Raw genomic sequence first — 17883 nt, 5'->3', positions numbered from 1 at the left:
GGGGAGGAGGTGCCTTCACCGGGCACGTGACCTAGAACCTACACCACCTGTTTCCTGGGGTGCTAACAGATCCTGTCCGATCCATGAGATTAAAGAAGACCAGGTAAAACGTTCTAGTGCGCCTAGTGCGTGGCCTGCGCTGCGTTAGCTATTATTTCTCCCTTCGCACCTCCGGGCCGCCCGGGATGGTCAGAGGCAAACTCACTAGAAAAATGCCAGCAACGGAGGGGATATTCAGGATAGTCGATGCCAGGCTCCACATTTCTGGGCTGCTTTTCACCGAGATCCATAGTTTAGGATGAAAACAGTTTTGTCTACAACGCGGCTGTTGATAGAACCTACCTGCCCGGAATGTGGAGAAGCGCCAGGAAGCCAAAGGCCAGGAAAGCGCTTTGGCAGCTACACGGCGCTTCCGAAGAGTTGGTTTATTGGGGGGGAAAAAAAGAAAAAAAAAATGTTGCTGCAGAAAAACCGCACAGAGGCCAGGCCAGCGTCAAGGAAGCTCAGGCGCCATGAGGGGCTTCCGCCGCTCCTGGGGACCCGCGGCCCCCGCCCGGGGAAAGCGACCCGCGAAGCTATGCGAGGCCCGCGCGCCCACGGGCGCAACCAAAGGAGCGGGGCGAGCAGGTGGCGGGCGGGACGCTGGGGGACGCCAAGCAGCTGCCTCGCCGCCAGTCTGGCGCTCGAGCGACCCCTGGCGGCGCGGTTGGGCAACGATTAGGCCCACCAACGGCTGAGCGGGAGTTTACGCACCTGGACATGCGCAGCCCCCAGCGGCCGTTCCCACCCCGAGATGGAGGCCTCCCAGCCAATGAGAGAGCCTCACAGCTATCTTCCCGCCTACCCGTGGCGCTTAGGGGCGTGACTTTCAGTTTTAACCAATGACAAAAGACTTTCGTATTTCGGCCGCGCTCGCGGAAGGTGATTTCTTTAGCAAGATGGCGGCGAGCGGCCTCCGGCGGGCTGCTGCTGCGGCTCCCACTTCAGTGAAGCCCGTTTTTAGTCGGGACATGAACGAAGCCAAGCGGAGGGTGCGCGAGTTGTACCGCGCCTGGTATCGAGAGGTGCCGAACACTGGTGAGAGGCCGCGGCGCACGCGGGGCTCCAGATGCAGCCGCCCAAGGTCGCAGCCCTCCTGGCCTCCTATTTCTCCCGGGAGGAGCTGAGGTCACTGACTTGGGCACAGGCGATTCCGGGTGCTTAGGGGAGGAGGGTCACCGGAGCATTGGTGGACCCGACCCGGCGGCGGCGCCGGACTCAAACCAGCCGTGCTCTGCATCCGAACCGCCCTTCTAGGCGCCCTGGGCGCTTTGGCCCTTTTGTGCCCCGTAATTCTTACCGGACCCTTGGCAGGGAGAGCAGGGACTGTGGATGACATGCTCATTTTATAGGTGAGGCATGTGAGGGATCTAGAGGAGAAGTGATGCCCCCGAGGCCCAGAGCCAGCCCTTGGTGGATCTGGAACCCAAAGTCTTCCGTAGAGTTCCTGAATGTATTTACAGGTGCCCATTAGATTATATAAACAAAGTGGCTGTAGGACTTGAGCGATCATTTGTTTCCCACATCCCCCACAGAAAAACAGACCACCAGAGAAGGGAAGTGACTTTCCCAAGGTCATCCAGTTAAGTCGGTGGTGCCTTTTCCAGTCCAGGTGAGATGGCCTCCTCCCACATCCAGTTTCCCAAGCTTGCTCCCTAGCTCTACTTCTTAGGAACTCCTCTCCTTCCCCCCTAATCGCCTGTCCCCTACTGCCTCACTGTCCCCTGCCTTCACTTACTTAGATGTCGGAGAACCAGTCTGTTTACTGGAGAGATTGAAATACAAGGTCCCTGGATGCAGAGATTCTGTTTTCTTACCTTGGTATTTCCCTCTCAGCACTGCCCAGTGTCCCTGATGAGAGGAAGACTGGGGGAAAGCCCACCTAAACTGGCAAGGACAGTACAAATGTTAGGGGCTGTCGATATTTTGTTGTTTTGTTGATTGATTGAGTGTTTTAATGTGGACTGTCACTGCTAGTCTGAGAGGGAAGGTGTTTTTAAAGTGAGCTGGAGCACCATAGCTGCCTGCTGAGGCTGTCACTTCCCAGCCAGTGTGTGAGAAGCAATAGAACGTGGTAGTTATAGAGACTTGCCTCCAGACCTTGTCCCTTATTAGCTGTGTGACCTTGAGCAAATTATTTCATCTTGCTATGCCTCAGTTTCCTCATCTGTAAAATGAGCATCATGATAGTACCTTCTTCAGAGAGTAGCCCGTATTAAATAGGTAATATATCTAAATTGCTTAGGGTAAGCCTAACTGGCACTTATTGAATGTTGGCTGCTACTGTTGTTGTTTTATTATTATTATTAATTATTACTGTTATCTGTAGCAGGAGCATCCCTGCAGAATCCAGTTTTTTGATGTATGACAACTGTCTGTTCCACAGTGTCCCTATCCTCATCCTGACTTTTTGAGAGGTTGCTGATGACCAGAACTTTGACCCCAGGATACTAGGGAGGGAGAAACTTAAGTGAACTGGCCCTTCAGGAACTGCAAATTTAAGTGCCGTAAGGGGACAGGTGGATAATAGGTATAGGGAAGTGACAGTAGCAAGTGTCTGCATATGTGTGTTTGGGAGGGGGATTCAGTTGCAGATGTTTAAAAACAGAATTTTGCCTAGCAGAATACTTCTGTGAGTGCCCAGAATCCTTTCTTGTTGCAGAGAGAAGAGGTGGGGAACAAGACCCAGATGGCGAAAGAATGGTTTACGAAGGGTTTAAAAAAAAAAAAAAAAAAAGTCAGTGGCTGAGTTGAGGATAGACCCAGTTAACCCACATTCAGGACCCAGCAGTTTTTAAACTAACCCCTCTCAGGAATTCCCCTTAAATACTATTTGAGAAGATTATTCCAGAGTCAGAAGGGTCCTGAAAGGAGGAGCCTGGGGGAGCGGGGAGAAGGACAAGGGGAGGGTCACGGGTGGCACCTCCTTTACGGGGAGGATTGGTCATCTGTAGGTGGTCAGTTGCTCAGGCCTGTGTCTACACTGGTGTCCTGCTATCCATCATTCGGACTCCAGCCAAGGAACCAAACCAAGAATTGGGAATAAGTAATAGTATTTCTAATAATTAACATTTACTGAATTGCATACATATGGCCCAGCACTATGCTGAATTTTTTACATTGCCTTATTTGAGGGTGGGTTCGAATTGTTTCCATGTCTTACAGATAAGAAAACTGAGGCACATAAATGTGTCTCATCACCATTAGTGAGGAGGGAAGCCGAACTTCAGACCCTGACAATCCAGCTGTTACCCCTGGCTCACTGCTCCCGCTGTAGTTCTCCCTGAATCCCACGGGACCCGGTTACACTGCACGTGGATAGCAGTCGTTTGCCTGGGTGCTGGCTGCCTTGCGTGGGGGCACAGAGACAGAACTACCTCCTTTGAATCCCTTCACTGAAAAAATATTACATGAGGCTTGCTGGTTACAAAACAGGAGACTTTTCTGTGGAAACTATTCATTTAATTTCCATTTCATCAGAGCCAGTACTAGATGCCCAGAGACACAAAAGTGAGTAAAGTAGCACTGCCCTCAGGGGCCTTATGGTCTAGTCGGGAAGATAGGCATGTATCCAGACCATTAAAACTTAAAATCGTTGTATGGGGAGTAAGTGCTGAAATGTTTAGCAACTAACGTTTATAGTAGCTTTACTGTTTACAGGATGTTGTCGCTCGATTTTTGCCATGTACCCATAAAGGAGTTAGGTCTGAGGTTCTTTTCTTTCCTATTTTTTAGTTGAGGAAACAGGCTGAGAAGGCTGTACCCTAGTCAAGGTCATAGTTCATAATGCTGGGGAGACCTTTCCCAGCTGGTTTGACCCCTGACCCCCTGCCCTTCTCCAGCACAACATGCACCTTCCCATCTCAGGGTCTCCCAGTGCCTGGTGTGAATGCTCCCAAAGTGAATGGGAACGAACGGCTGAGGATATCATTGGCAGCCCTCTTAATGTGTCAGAGCCTCCCTGAATCAGGAAAACCTTGACAGCAACTTTGGAAAAACACACAGAGGCTGGGAAAGACACCCTCATCCAAAAGAAGCACTTGATACCTTCCTTTTGAGCCTCTTAGATTTTTTCAAAATTGCAATTTAAATATTCAGAATTCAAAGAGTAAGCCAAGAAACTGTGAGTTGAGAAAGCAGTTGGAATTAATTTATACCAGGGTTTCTCAACACATTGTGCTGGGCAATTGTTGTGGGGGCGGTCCTGCGCATTATAGCGTGTTTAACAACAACCCTGGCCTCTGTCCACTAGATGCCAGTATCACTCTCTCCCTAGTTGTGACAACCCCAGATGCCTCCAGACATTGCCAGATGTTCTGGTGGGCAAAATCGTTGCTGCTTTATGAACCACCGAGTTAAACCAAAGAACGATCCAGCAGGTGATAGCTTAGGCTGTTGCCGTTTGCCTTCCCACAGCCTTTCTCACTGGTGGAGGGGTGTGTTCAGAGGGTTGGGATGGGAGGAGGGAAATTAGGACAAAGCTATGGAATTTGTCTCTCTAGAGACAAGGGCTCTTAACGTGGGAGGTCGGGCATTCAGGGATCTGTGAACTGACATAGCAAGCAAAAACACTTTCCTGAGGAGAAGACTCGCACACCCAGCGCCCTGGTGTGTAGTTCAGGAGATCGTGAGGAATGGGAGCGGATGGGCACCGGCTCCCCTAGTATAGAGGGACCTTGTTTTTTTAAACTCCCAAGGTTGTGCAGAAATCTAATATAAAAATGCAGGAAAGGTAAACACTGATAGCAGGGGAAGAAGAGTCCTCATATTCATTTCCTTTAAAAAGCACCAGATTGTAAATTTTTTAAAAACAATAAACAACCTGGATTCCAGGCCCACACGTGCCAGGGACCAATATTATGACTTCAGGCAAGTACCCACAGTGCGGTAGGCCTCATTCCCCAAACGGGAGGATTCTAAATTCTAGGATCCTTGTTAGTTTGCATTTGTTTTTGTATCTCTTTGTCTTATCGTCCCTTTGTTTGCTTTTTTCTAAAATTCCTACTATGAGGGGCACCTGGTGTCTTACTCTTGGTTTCGGCTCTGGTTGCTCAGGTCATTAACTGGGGGTTGTGAGATCAAGCCCTCCTGTAATGCTTCCCTCTCAGCCGTGAGTCTGCTTCCCCTCTCCCTCTGCCCCGCCCCCTGCTCTCTTTCTTTCTAAAATAAAAAATAAAATTCCTACTATGATACAGACTGGTGGGAACCCAGATTTATAGCATTTTCCCATTTTCTGGGGGCTGGTACTCCCACCATGGTTGATTTTAAGCTACCAAAGTGGAAGCAGATTTGGGGAGAGAGGCTCCATGAGAGCCTGCCCCAGCACACCACTGGGTCCTGCGTTCTTTCCAGTGTGCGTGATTTTCTGAGCTCTGTTAACACTTCCCTATAAGGCTGGGCTGCAGTTTCTCCTGTTATATTTCTGCTGTTGCCTCTTCCCTGTGGGATCAGCGTGGCGTGGAATTTCCCTCAGGAGAAGCTTTATTTTTCTATCACTGTCACTAAATTGAGTGTAGTTAAAGATTTGAACTTTATTGTCGATTCATTCAGTCACTGCATAACTCTCATGGTGTTCAGAGCTGGTTCTGATAATTCTGTAGATGGGAGTGGACATGTCATGGGAAAGGCCACAGCACAAGGCATCCTCACCAAATGAGCACACAGAGGTCTTCCCCACCACATGCTTATTCTAGCCTATAAGCCTTGTTCATGCTGTCCCTTTGGCCTAATGTGCCCCCCCTTTCTAATCCCGCCCACCACACAAGGCCCTGGATGTGCCCTCGTCATCAGCAAATCCACTGAAGGCCGACCGCCAGAGGATGGGAATACAAACGACTAAAACCTAATTTGCAAAGGACACACATGTGCCTCATCTGAATCTCAGGTCCCTAAGGCTGTGTCACTCTTTTAGACTTCTGCTTAGCCAGGGATTGCTGGACATTGCGATTACGTGTTTGCATTCGTGGATGGCTGCCCCTCGGACTAGAATCTGAGAGACTGTTCCTTCCGCCAAGTCACCTGACGTGGTAATCGCAGGCTGGACTGAAGCCTTCCCTGGCTGCACACGCACTCGGAGGTGTCCCTCAGCCCTAAGTCTGTGCCGCACGAGCCTACAGCACATCACTGCGTCTCCTCTCAGTTGTTCTGTATGATGATAATGCTGGTATTTTTGAGAGCTTACTCCATGCCGGGCACTGTTCTAAGCATCTTGTCTTATCTCCTGGAATCCTCCCAATAGCTCTGGAGTTAATGTGCTATTATTACCCTCCTTTCCCTCAGAAACAAATGCACTCGGGCACAGAGAAGTTCATGGCTGCGAGATCACATAGGTGGTGTGATGGAGCTGGGCTGTGAAGCCAGGCTGTTCACACTCTTGAACTGGGCTGTAGTTCAATGCGGCAGTCTTGTCTCTTCAAACGAAGTGTAAGCTCCTTGAGAGCAAGCGCCACGTCTCCCTCCGCTACAGCCTCAAGCACCTGGCTTAGGGTCAGGCCGATAATTGCTGAATGAAATGAATGGGCAACCTGTGTTCAGTGACTCTCCACTGACTCAGTTTTTGTAAAGGTTTTAATTAGGTTTTAACCATGTAATTTCTACCCTGAATCGTGTTTTCTCTTCAGTGCACTTATTCCAGCTAGACATCACCGTGAAGCAAGGACGGGATAAAGTCCGAGAAATGTTTATGAAGAATGCTCACGTCACAGACCCCAGGGTGGTGGATCTTCTGGTCATTAAGGTAATTGACCCTCCCTAAGAGCAGCCAGCTTGTCCAGAGCTGCTCAGTTTTGTCTCCCAAGTTTAAAAAGCAACTACTGGGTCAGTAACTTTTGTTTAGTATTTCAAAGAAACAGATGAACTTAGAGGTTATCACCTGATTAAATACAAGAATGTTCAAGAAAAAACCCACCCGGGGGCGCCTGGGTGGCACAGCGGTTAAGCACCTGCCTTCGGCTCAGGGCGTGATCCCGTCGTTATGGGATCGAGCCCCACATCGGGCTCCTCCGCTATGAGCCTGCTTCTTCCTCTCCCACTCCCCCTGCTTGTGTTCCCTCTCTCGCTGGCTGTCTCTATCTCTGTCAAATAAATAAATAAAATCTTTTAAAAAAGAAAAGAAAAGAAAAAACCCACCGGGGCTTGCATTTTTATTTTTTATTTATTTAATTTTTTTATTTTTTAAAGATTTTATTATTTGAGAGTAAGAGAGTGCTCATGAGCAGGGAGAGGGGCCAAGGGAGAGGGAGAAGCAGACTCCCTATGAGTGCAGAGCCCCACACGGGGCTCCATCCCAGGACCCTGAAATCATGACCTGAGCCAAAGGCAGATGCTTAACCGGCTGAGCCACCCCGGCGCCCCGGCGCTTGTATTTTGGAAAAAAAAAAAAAAGAAAAAAGCCATAAGGTGGAAAGTTTGAAACTCTTCTTGAACCTCATTCCTGGAAGTTACTGCTTCACCAGATTGCTCCTTACAGCCGGAAGAGGCAGGCTGGTTCGCTGCGTCCTGTGTAAATAGGCAGTCATGGGGCAGACGCCTGTTAACCTGGAAGTCTCTCCTCTTGGGATCGGTTAGCTACAGAGTTAAAGAGTATTTGAAAGGCCTCAGTGATCAGTTAGCCCAACCACCTCATTTTCCAGATGCAGAAACTGTGGTCCTGACAGAGGATGTTACTTGCCCTGTTACAAGGTGACTCAGTAAGTCTGTGCCAGAGCAGAGAACAGAATCTTGGCCTTCAGTGTCGTGCTCCTTCCCCTCAGCCACTCTGACTGAACACCTCTCCCCTCACTTGTGCAGGGAAAGATGGAACTGGAGGAAACGATTAACGTCTGGAAGCAGCGGACACACGTCATGCGGTTCTTCCATGAAACAGAAGCGCCGAGGCCAAAGGATTTCCTGTCCAAGTTCTATGTTGGCCCTGACCCATGAAGTCACTCGGGAAAGGTGCATGGTGGTATTTAAGTATGTTAGAGCACGAATAAACTCCCCATGTGATGGTCACGTCCTAATAGAATTCCGTTGCTGAGCCCGTGGGAAGTTCCTCTTCCACAGTCCGTCTCACTTTTTGCCTGAACAAGTGGGGTCTTAGTATACACACCACCTGTTCTTTCCCTCTCCTGAAGTGTGGTGGTTCCTGTAAATTAGATTCTCTTTTCTCAGAGCCTTGCATGTCAGTAAACAGGAAGGATGAGACCATCTGCTCAGAAACTATCATTCTGGGTATCAGGCTGGACAACTTTGTTGAAAGAGAGAGGGCGGGGTGAGGGGCAGAGGGAGATGGAGAGAGAGAATCTTAAGCAGGCTGCACGCCCAGCGTGAAGCCCCACTCCGAGTTCGATCTCATGACTCTGAGATCACAACCTGAGCCGACATCGAGAGTCGGATGCTTAACTGACTGGGCCCCCCAGGCGCCCCAATTTAGCCATGTTTCTACAGCCCCCAGGATTGCACAGGTTATCCAAAATTAGCCAGCTCTTGCTGTTGGAGAGATCAGAGCAGCACTGACAGGCATAGAAGTCGGCTGCCAAGCTGGGCCGTTGCTCCCTGGGTTCTGAAGAGGCCTAGCCATCTACCTGCAACAAGCCCCAGTCCTGCCCAGTTAGGCACTCTGCTGGGAACACTGTTGTTTAGTGCACACAGAACAGAAATATTTCTGCTGGTTTTGCAAACCGGGCTATAGCTCCAGTGACAGGAGAATAAATGTCAACACAGGTTAAAGAACTCATCTCTGCTCTCGATGATGGTTCTTTCCCTGGACAGTCTAAATGCTGGAGGGGGGGGTTCAGGATCTGTAGGTAGTCACTCTGAGCATTCCCAGATTTTTCAGCACCACCAACCCCTTTACTGTCTTTTCATCTAAGGAACCCAAGTGTTGGAAGATTCATTCTAATAACAGTGTTTCTCAAGGAGTTTTAAACAGTCAAAGCTTATGACTGGCATGTGATAACTAGCCAGTGTTACTCAAGCTTGAGGCTTTAATTATCCTGTGCATCTTTACCGAGGGGAAAGTTTCTGTTGGACTTTTGTAAGTAATGAAAATAGGTCCCAGGTGGCTATAACTACTTTTGTGGATCCAGGGGGGCCTGGAAATCTTGGGTTGTAAATCAAAGGCCATTATGTTCAGCTGCTAGAGAAGGACTGCAAGGACAAGAAACTACAACTGGGGTCTACTCATATTCAGATATTTCAGCCACCACGCAGTCATACGGAGCTGATGTTTATCATGTTTATTCATAAGCTGATTGTGCTCAGTGGACAGCACATTTCTGGGAACCTCCCAGAGCCTGGGGATCTGGGCTCCAGTCACAGATGGTGCAGGAGGCTTCACTGGAGTTGAGAGACTGAGGGCTTTCCCTGGGCCCTTCTGATAGGGAAGGAGTAGAGACTATGAGTATCACCATATCATAATTAAGTTAGGGCTGTCTCCTTTCTGACTTCTTCCATGTCCTGTAAGAAAGGAAAGCAGCAGTGAACTGGGCACAGAGCAGCCCCCTATCCACATACCAAAAAGAGCATTCCAGAGAAGTTCTACCAAACAAGGCAGGAGCAAGGCAGTTTGTTTATTCATTCACATAGTCAATGAACATTCATCAGAGACCAGGCACTGAGGGCCCAAAGGTATTAAAAACATATTCCTGGGGCCACTTGGCTGGCTCAGTTGGTGGAACATGCGACTCTTGATCTTGGGATCGTGAGTTCAAGGCCCACACTGAGTAGAGCTTACTTAAAACACAAACACCATGTTCCTTGCCAGCAAGAAACTTTTAGTCTAGTAGAATTTGGGGGTGTGCCTGTGTATTTAAGCATATTATTTTTTTTTTAAAGATTTTATTTATTTATTCGACAGAGATAGAGTCAGCCAGCGAGAGAGGGAACACAAGCAGGGGGAGTGGGAGAGGAAGAAGCAGGCTCATAGCGGAGGAGCCTGATGTGGGGCTCGATCCCACAACGCTGGGATCACGCCCTGAGCCGAAGGCAGATGCTTAACCGCTGTGCCACCCAGGTGCCCCTATTTAAGCATATTATACTGACTGTCCACAAGAGGTGCTGGTCAGTCAGAGGACACAGCAGTCACTTTCAAATGGAGGAATGAGGGAAGACTTCATCAAAGACAATGAAGAACTGGTGGAAGTAAGAGTAGTGGGAAATAGGGGCTCCTGGGTGGCTCAGTTGGTTAAGTGACTGCCTTCGGCTCAGGCCATGATCTCCAGGTCCTGGGATCGAGCCCCACATCGGACTCCCTGCTCAGCAGGAAGTTTGCTTCTCCCTCTCCCTCTGCCGATCCCCCTGCTTGTGCTCTGTCTCTCTCTCAAATGAATTAAAAAAAAAAAGTAGTGGAAAATAATAGCCTTCCAATTGGGAGTAAGAGTGAGCCACTGCTTGGGAGTGGGTAAACGTGGGTAATTCAGGAAATAGTGGATACTGGGGATAGGTGTGTGGTTGGGAATATGGAAAGTGAGGCTGGAGTAATAGGTGTGACCAGGTCACGGCAAGCTTGAATGTCAGACTACAGAGCCAGAACTATCCTTAGCTACAACAGAAAGGCAGCCAAGCAGCATGTATAAGAGCACTGGAAGCCAACACCAGAAAGCTGAATGGAACAGGCACAGGGTTTGGTGACCTTGCTGACCATGGTGAAGACCTGCAGTTTCTAAATTTCAATGTGGAGAATGAAGCTGTTTGGGGTGGGTGTGTAAGGCATTAAATTGTGGGTTGAGAGAACAAGGGTACATAAAAGACAAATAAAAATCCTGGATGGGGGGCGCCTGGGTAGCACAGTGGTTAAGTGTCTGCCTTCGGCTCAGGGCGTGATCCCGGCATTCCGGGATCGAGCCCCATGTAGGGCTCCTCCGCTGGGAGCCTGCTTCTTCCTCTCCCACTCCCCTGCTGTGTTCCCTCTCTCACTGGCTATCTCTCTGTCACATAAATAAATAAAAAAATCTTTAAAAAAAAAAAAATCCTGGATGGGATCAACCCAGCTGGAAGAGATCCCAGTGAATTTTTCTTTTAAGATTTTACTTATGTATTTGAAAGAGCATGAGCAGGGGGGAAGGGGCAGAAGGAGAGGGAGAAGCAGACTCCCCACTGAACAGGAAGCCCAACATGGTGCTTGACCTCAGGACCCTGAGATCATGACCTGAGCTGAAGGCAGATGCCCAACCAACTGAGCCACCCAGGCGCCCCATCCCAATGAATTTTTAAGTCCGTAAGATAGTTTTCCTCATCAACACAGAGCAAAGGCAAAATAAAAACAGCCAAGTGAGTCCGTTTATTAAAGGTCTGCACTTCTGCTTCAAGTGACCAGGAACTGCTACCAGGGCCGACTGCATCAGAGTTCAGATGCCCCACCCCCTTCCCGTTCCTGGTCCACGCAGGAGAAAAGGAAGTCGTACCTGTTAGTCATCGTCGTCGTCATCCTCTGGGACAAATATGTCGTGCTCCTCAAGAAGAGCAGCGAAGTTCTTGCTAATGAGCGTCCCGACATAGAGAAAGGGGATCACAATGGAGAACACACGGAGAAGGCCGAAGGACATCTGCAGAGGGGCAGAGTGGTGGCTGTGAGCTCCAGAGCCCACCCCGTGGGACCACAGAAGGCTTGGCCCCTCAGGGGCACTCCTGTGGAACCCAGACCCATAATAACGCAACTACGTGATTTTAAAGATCTTGGAAAAATTCAGAGCAAGAAAAAAGAGGAGATAAGGTTATTTTATGGCCATCAACGTGGGTACCAGAAAGAAAAGAATGAGGCATTCACTCTAGACATCTGAAAATTAGACGTGCATGTACCATGGAAGGATACTCCATACAGTTCTTTAACAGATTCCCCAGTGCCCGATAAGTTTAATTTCACCACATTAAATCTTAAACACAACCATGTTTTGAAAATGGAGCATGTCTTACCATAAAAGACTAGCTGTGTGGATGGACTAGGGGAGTTTCAGTAGAATTTCAACATATCCTGTCATATTTTCCTAGGAGTTTCGAAAAATTTTTTCCAGCTGTGCCTTTTTATAAGGCAGCTCTTCCCCAATATGGACCCTGCCTCTTGCCACGAAACAATCCTGAACTCGCTTGTCTGTGCGACAGACCAGCTCTAAGAGAATTTGTGTTTGTTTTGTAACTCCCACACAGCCCTGGAGTCAAAAAGCACACTTGTTTGGTGTAAGGGGCTGTTTCCATTTTACTTAGAAAAACCCAAGGCTACTCAGGGCACGTGATAGCATTCAGCAGTGGAAAAACATCGGACCTGGTGGGGAGGGGGTGTACCAGCCAGAAACCTGGATTCCAGACTCTAACTCGCTGCTAGCTTTGGAGCCTCACGGCTTCACTGCTTTGGCCCGACTATTCATTTGTAGAAATAGTGATTGTAAAAATTCCCTGCCCACCTCTCAGGACTGCGAATCACATGAATTAAGTACTAGATCAAAACTCCTAAAGAAATAAGGTCTGTCCCACGTACCCTTTATTTACAAAATCCTTTCACAAGGAAAGGAATAACCCTTTCGTTATTTCATCCTATCAATTGTGACGTAGACAAAAACGGAGTGGTTACGTGATCTGTCTATAGTGGACTCATAAAGCCGAGTCTTGTGGCCTGGAGAACTGGGGCGCCACACTCCTAACGATGAGCTAGTGCAAAGTGCAGTCTTTCTCAGCTCTCGCCCCCCATCCTCTGCTTCCGTGCGCCCAACGCAACACAGGGATCTGACCCATTTCCTCCCACCTGTCAAAATTAGCAGCGCTTCATTCCTAAACTTTGTCCTTGATCCGTCTTCCGGTCTAAGGCGGTCTTATGATTGGCTTTTGCTCCTATCAGTCAGCGTACATTCCCCCATAATGATTGGCCGCGGCCCCTTCGCCCCGCCTCCAGGCAGACACTCACTTTCACCGGTTTGGGCAAAATGGCGCCGCTGCGAGTAACGATGACTGACCTCGACGGTACCAAGCTCCGAACTGAGCCAACCCCTCCGGCGGAGACATCGCCACCTTTCCTCAAGCTCGGTCCGCTCCGGAAAGCCCCGGATCGGACGGATGCCAATGCCAGCCAGCGAGCCGCTCCGGACGCCATCTCCCAGCTCCGCCCCTAGCCCGGCACCGGGACCCCACCGCCCGGCCCCTGTGACGCGCTCAGGAAGCGCGCTGCCCTAAAGCTCGCGAGGTTTTGGGATCAGACGCGAGCCCCAGTCCTCACACTTGGCGCAGTGCGCCGAGTTCCAGCGGCGGTGCGAAAGAGGCGTTTGTCACCCGCCCGACGTGGTGACGTCACGAGGAGGGCGCCGACGCCCTAGTAGCTGCCTCGTTCCGGGCCTGGCGGGCGGGGTCTTCAGGCGGGCAGGCCTGGTGGAACCTTCTTACTTCCGCCATTGTTCCCTCACTCTGGACCGCCGGGGCTGGGCAGAGCAGGTGATTGTTGAAAAGAGAGGTCACTTTCATTGACCCTCGCAGAGTTGTATTTTCCTTTTTAACATTCAAAATATATAATTCAAATCTATTAGTTGTACTACCTGGATGATTTTGTAATTTGGTTTCTTGCCAAGGTATGCGTTATATACAGGCGAAGGAGGTAGAGGGGGGGTTCGCACAAATTGGTCAAGTGATTGTTGAAATAAACTTGAGGAACCAAAGTGAGTAATAAAAACTTAGTGTTTTAATCGTATAAAAAAAACGCTGTAACCGTAAAAATAATAACAAAAGCCTGCAGTATCTGTGTATAAAACAAGGCGCAGTGGGCTGTGGGGCTTCTGCGTGGGGGCTGAGCCCCTCTTCCTGGAAAGCAAGCCCGCAGGAACGGGTTCCAGACCCTGGTGGCCTCTCGGCGTCCTGGACTCACGAGGCTGAGTCCAAGACTCTAGACCTAGTCGGACAGTGTACCCAAGGCCCTAGTAAGCGCTGGAGAGGCTAAGAAGGGGCAGGTTGTGTGCAGGCAGAGGGGGGATGTCTTGACCAGGCTCTGCATCTTCCATCCAGCCACTGCTCCACACCCCTAGGGCTCAGGCTAGTCTGGCTGCTGGCTCTCTCCACCTGGTCACTGCCTCCCTAAACAATCAATAAAGAAAACACTCAGTACCACGCTGCTGAGAGTAGCAATGAGAGGGTCTTGGCAGATGTGCACTGGCTGACAAGCAGGACGGTGAATGAGTCCCCAGGCCAGGTTCAGGATCAGGAATGGCTCTTTGGGAGTACCGTTAGGAGAGAAGAGTTAATCACAGGGTGGTGGGAATCCTGTGTCCAAGCTCCTGGAATGACCCAGACTGAGAACCAAAATAACACCTGGCCTCCCCAGGGAGCCCCATTGCCTCCCCACTCCTTCAGCTTCCCACGTGGCAGCTCCAGGAGCTAGCTGCTAAGGACAGAATACAGGAAGGATTTCTGCTGACATGTAAAAGCCACCAGCCCCTCCTGGGGCAGTGACCAGCACCATCTATAGACAGAGCAGCCAAGGAGAATCTGGGGGCCCCAACACTTTCTGAGCAGAATCAATCCCCCTTTGCTGGCTGAAGGCCCTCTCCCTCCAAAGGGCCCCACTCAAACTGCAGAGTGGGGGTCCTATGCCCCACCACGCAGAAAGACCTGGGCCCCAGAAACCCCCATGACAATAAATCTACTTTCTCTGACGATGTCAGTCCTTTGAGCCAACACTTCAGCCAACTTCTGGTATTTCAATGTATGCAAGACTCCCTGTGTAGGAAGTTGTGGTTGTAGAGTCTGGTGAGTACATAAAAAGGCACGGCAGTCTATGGCCACATAATATTCCCTACTTCCTCCATTTCATTAGTACCCCCTGAGAGAGGGGCAGTCAGCACAGAGGCAGGGGACTTGGGTCTGGCTCTGTGGCTGCTAAGCGATCCCCACTTCTCTGGGCCTCAGGAAATAAAGGGGCCGGAAAGAATGATCCCTCAGTCCCCTCCAGGAACAAGGGTGGATCTGGAACCTGGAGAATGTCTAAAAAGCAGGAAGGAAAGAACCCTCTCAAAAAAAGCAACTTTAAACCGAATAAACATTAAATTGCTGAAAAAGAACTGGCCCTGCAGTCCTGACCGGCAGGATAAGGGCAGAACCCAAAGGGCTGAGGCTCAGGGCCCATCCTGATTCTTACGTTCTGTCTGGCTCCCCCAGACCCTCTGCAGCCACCGCTGCCTCAGCTCCATGATCTCCTGGCCATACAAGTTGTGCAGGGTAGAGAAGTAGGAGGTCTCAGGGAACGAGGGGCTCTGCCTCCTGCCTACAAAGAGGCTGGCAGGGCCCTGCCACTCGGCCAAGCCCCGTCGTGCGGGCCTGCTGCCCCTTTCTTCAACCAAGTCCATGGGGCTGCAATCCTTGAAGAGGGAGTGACCGTTTTCCAGGCCCGAAGACCGGCGGTCAGGAGCCTGGGGCTTCCAGTGGCTGCCAGTGGCCTTCCAGGATGAGTGGCGATGCAAGGCCAGGCTGTGGCGGGCATTGCGCAATTGGCTCTCCAGCTCGCGCACCACCAGGCGCATGTAGCCAAAGCTTGCCCTGGACAGTGCCTTCACCCAGGCCTCCTGCGCCGCGGGCCCATCCGCCGCAAGCAGGTGTGGGCGCACGCCAGGGGCGTCGAAGCGGATGGCAAAGGCGAACTCCTCAGACATGGGAGCCTCGGCCAGCTCCACCGTGCAGCCCTCCAGCACCACCAGGCTCAGCGGGGCCCGGCTCTCACGACTCTCAAAGGAGAACAGCAGGTTGCCTTTGAGGACAAACCAGCACCTTCGGCCAGTGCCACTTGGGGTCGGTGGAGTCCCTGGCCCACCCCAAGTGCGCAGAAAGCCTGTATGGTCAGCCGGGGAGTCGCTCAGTGCGTAGTGCGCCACACTCCTCTCATTCAGCTTCATGGCTCCCATAAGAACTGTGAGGGAAGACGGGTAACCACAGGTCAGAGAGGGAGGCAGCCTCTGTGCCCATGTCAGGAAAAGAATGCTGGCTCTGGAGGAAACCTGGGCCCCTGCCCTGTGGCCTCTACTCACTTGCTGTGTGCCCTGAGGCTGTCAGTGTCCTCATCTATGAAATGCGCTAGTGTCCCTGCCTTTTCTCTCAAAGGGTGGTTGTGAGGGGCATACAAAACACTGGACAGCAGGGGACTCCAAGAGAAGGATAATGTGATTGTCCCAGACCAGGAGGTATGGAGAAGTTTGATACAGCTTTTTAAAATCCAAAGAAAAAAGCATCAGCTGACTGAAATGGACTCTGAACCCGCAGAAATCATTGTGCTTAAACATCCCTTAATCCAGGGGTCCCTTAGCTCCAACCCTGAGACCAAACCTCCACGGTTTCTGTGACCCTCCTGGGCCCCTGCCAGCCTCTCATTCATTAAATTCATTGTCTTTTAATTAAGAATCTGTAGCCTTCAGGGCCAGATGAAGGCAGGGTGGGACAGGCCAGCCCCATTCCTTCATTGATGGGGGCTTAGACAGGGACCCACTCAGTAAACAAGAGCGTGGCATGAACACAAGGCCCGGCTGGGTAGGACCAACCTCAACCACTGAATGTGGGTGCCCCATGGATCGTAAGTGGCACTTGATCCAGCTGTCCTCCTGACGCATGAAAAACAGAGGCTCAGAGCAGTGAAGATGAACAAAGGCCCAAGACTGCATGACCAGTGAGAAGCAGAGCTTGGTCTCCTGATGCCCTCACACCTTCGGGGGGCGAGTCTCAGCAGTGACCCACTTACCAGCAGAGCTCACAGCAAGAGGGCGGGGGCCTCTTGTCCAACCACAGGGCTTAGCCCTTTGACTATGTGGTTCCTAGGGCACCTGCAAAACAATCGCCAAACCCCGTCACCGCATGCTAAAGGATAAGAACTCCTGCTCAGTCTTAGAGACCCAGTTAAACCACCGCCTCCTCCAGGAGACCTCCCCTGACCCCCGATAATCTCCCTACCCACCCACCCACCCAGACCAGGCACTTCAGAGCAATTGACCATCACTTCGCAGAACTCAGTTCCCTACCCCGCAAAAGGCAAGGTCAGAGTTAAAGAGTCCTCAGCTTCCTGCTTTTCCCTTCTAGCACATCACAAGGTTTATTTGTGGGCTGAAGTCACCTCATCTGTGAGGCCGTGTCTAAAGTGCTCCTGATCACAAGGTGACCCAACCAGCAGCCCCTCACTTCTGTTTTCCTTTCCTTCCCCCCACAATGATCTCCTTTGTGTTTGCAGCACTATCCCGAGCCCCAGAATGTCTCGGGCGGGAATCGCCGTGGCTGCCGGTGTAACCTCCGGTATCCAGTCCATCAGGAAGAGGACCTCAGAAAGTACTGAAATGACCAAGAATACAACAATGGACAAAGCAATCCGTTCCCCCTGGAGCCTACATTCCAGCGGGGAGACACATTGTAAACAGACAAAGATAAATGAATGAGAAAATTAAGAAGTAACGTAAGGACCGGTCATGACAAGGCCTACGGAGAGAAACAGGGGGGCCCCACGGGGGCGGGGCCATGCCCGTGGCCGATCGCGGGAGGCGGGGGGGGGTGCTCACTNGCGGGGGGGGGGGGGGGGGGGGTGCTCACTGAGGGCCGCCCTGGCGTTGGCCTCACCCCTGTCCTCCCGGTACCGGCACCGGGGCGCGGAGAGGGGCGCCGGGGCCGGAGAAGCAGTGCCCCCGCCCCCGCCTCGAGCCTGGGGGCGGGCGTGGCCCCCACTCCTCCCAGGGGTGCGGGACCCTGACCGCACAGCCCGCGGGGGGCCGGTACACCGCGTGTCTCCTGATTCTGCTTGTGGGAGGAGCTGGGCGGGCTGGGGCGTGGGACCCAGCGGCCCGGGGCCTCCGGGTGAGCCCCCGACCCGCCACCGCCCCCCCGCGGCGAGCAGCGGCTGCCGCCTCAGTCGCCGGGTCCGCGCAG

General features: G+C 51.3%; 3 protein-coding genes across 5 annotated transcripts; 1 reads left to right on the top strand and 2 right to left on the bottom strand.

Annotated features, from left to right (window-relative positions):
* Positions 1-897: 897 nt before the first annotated feature.
* Positions 898-8044, top strand: NDUFA6 (NADH:ubiquinone oxidoreductase subunit A6). The gene is made up of 3 exons (XM_002926677.4): positions 898-1077; positions 6660-6775; positions 7828-8044. Exons 1-3 carry the CDS (start codon positions 939-941, stop codon positions 7957-7959), a joined length of 387 nt encoding a protein of 128 aa, XP_002926723.2. The 5' UTR covers positions 898-938; the 3' UTR covers positions 7960-8044.
* A 1190-nt stretch (positions 8045-9234) lies between these two features.
* SMDT1 (single-pass membrane protein with aspartate rich tail 1) lies at positions 9235-13256 on the bottom strand. Its single transcript, XM_002926675.4, has 3 exons — positions 12914-13256; positions 11424-11564; positions 9235-9477 (listed from the first exon to the last, which is right to left on the bottom strand). The coding sequence occupies exons 1-2, from the start codon at positions 13097-13099 to the stop codon at positions 11427-11429; spliced, it is 324 nt and encodes a 107-aa protein (XP_002926721.1). The 5' UTR covers positions 13100-13256; the 3' UTR covers positions 9235-9477; positions 11424-11426.
* Positions 13257-13500: 244 nt separating this feature from the next.
* PHETA2 (PH domain containing endocytic trafficking adaptor 2) lies at positions 13501-17877 on the bottom strand. 3 transcript variants are annotated; one of them, XM_034644451.1, is made up of 3 exons: positions 17578-17877; positions 16715-16796; positions 13501-15892 (listed from the first exon to the last, which is right to left on the bottom strand). In XM_034644451.1, exon 3 carries the CDS (start codon positions 15885-15887, stop codon positions 15105-15107), a length of 783 nt encoding a protein of 260 aa, XP_034500342.1. In that variant the 5' UTR covers positions 15888-15892; positions 16715-16796; positions 17578-17877; the 3' UTR covers positions 13501-15104. The 3 variants fall into 3 exon arrangements, with proteins under 3 accessions (XP_034500342.1, XP_034500344.1, XP_034500343.1); XM_034644453.1 differs by lacking the exon at positions 17578-17877 and adding an exon at positions 17551-17569; XM_034644452.1 differs by lacking the exon at positions 17578-17877 and adding an exon at positions 17084-17504.
* Between the last annotated feature and the right edge of the window lie 6 nt (positions 17878-17883).

The sequence above is a fragment of the Ailuropoda melanoleuca genome, chromosome 15 (assembly GCF_002007445.2).
Source record: "Ailuropoda melanoleuca isolate Jingjing chromosome 15, ASM200744v2, whole genome shotgun sequence".
NCBI classification, from domain to species: domain Eukaryota; kingdom Metazoa; phylum Chordata; class Mammalia; order Carnivora; family Ursidae; genus Ailuropoda; species Ailuropoda melanoleuca.
Note: the sequence above shows the minus strand (reverse complement) of the source record. Positions and strands in the feature narration are given on the sequence as shown.

Bases quoted from the DNA above. Each gene is read 5' to 3' on its own strand.
- NDUFA6 (XM_002926677.4), top strand. From the start codon at position 939: ATGGCGGCGAGCGGCCTCCGGCGGGCTGCTGCTGCGGCTCCCACTTCA. The intron at 1,078-6,659 runs GTGAGAGGCCGC...TTTTCTCTTCAG, and splicing joins TCGAGAGGTGCCGAACACTG to TGCACTTATTCCAGCTAGAC. The intron at 6,776-7,827 runs GTAATTGACCCT...TCACTTGTGCAG, and splicing joins TGGATCTTCTGGTCATTAAG to GGAAAGATGGAACTGGAGGA.
- SMDT1 (XM_002926675.4), bottom strand. From the start codon at position 13,099: ATGGCGTCCGGAGCGGCTCGCTGGCTGGCATTGGCATCCGTCCGATCC. The intron at 11,565-12,913 runs GTGAGTGTCTGC...GCCCCTCTGCAG, and splicing joins TTTTGCCCAAACCGGTGAAA to ATGTCCTTCGGCCTTCTCCG.
- PHETA2 (XM_034644451.1), bottom strand. From the start codon at position 15,887: ATGGGAGCCATGAAGCTGAATGAGAGGAGTGTGGCGCACTACGCACTG.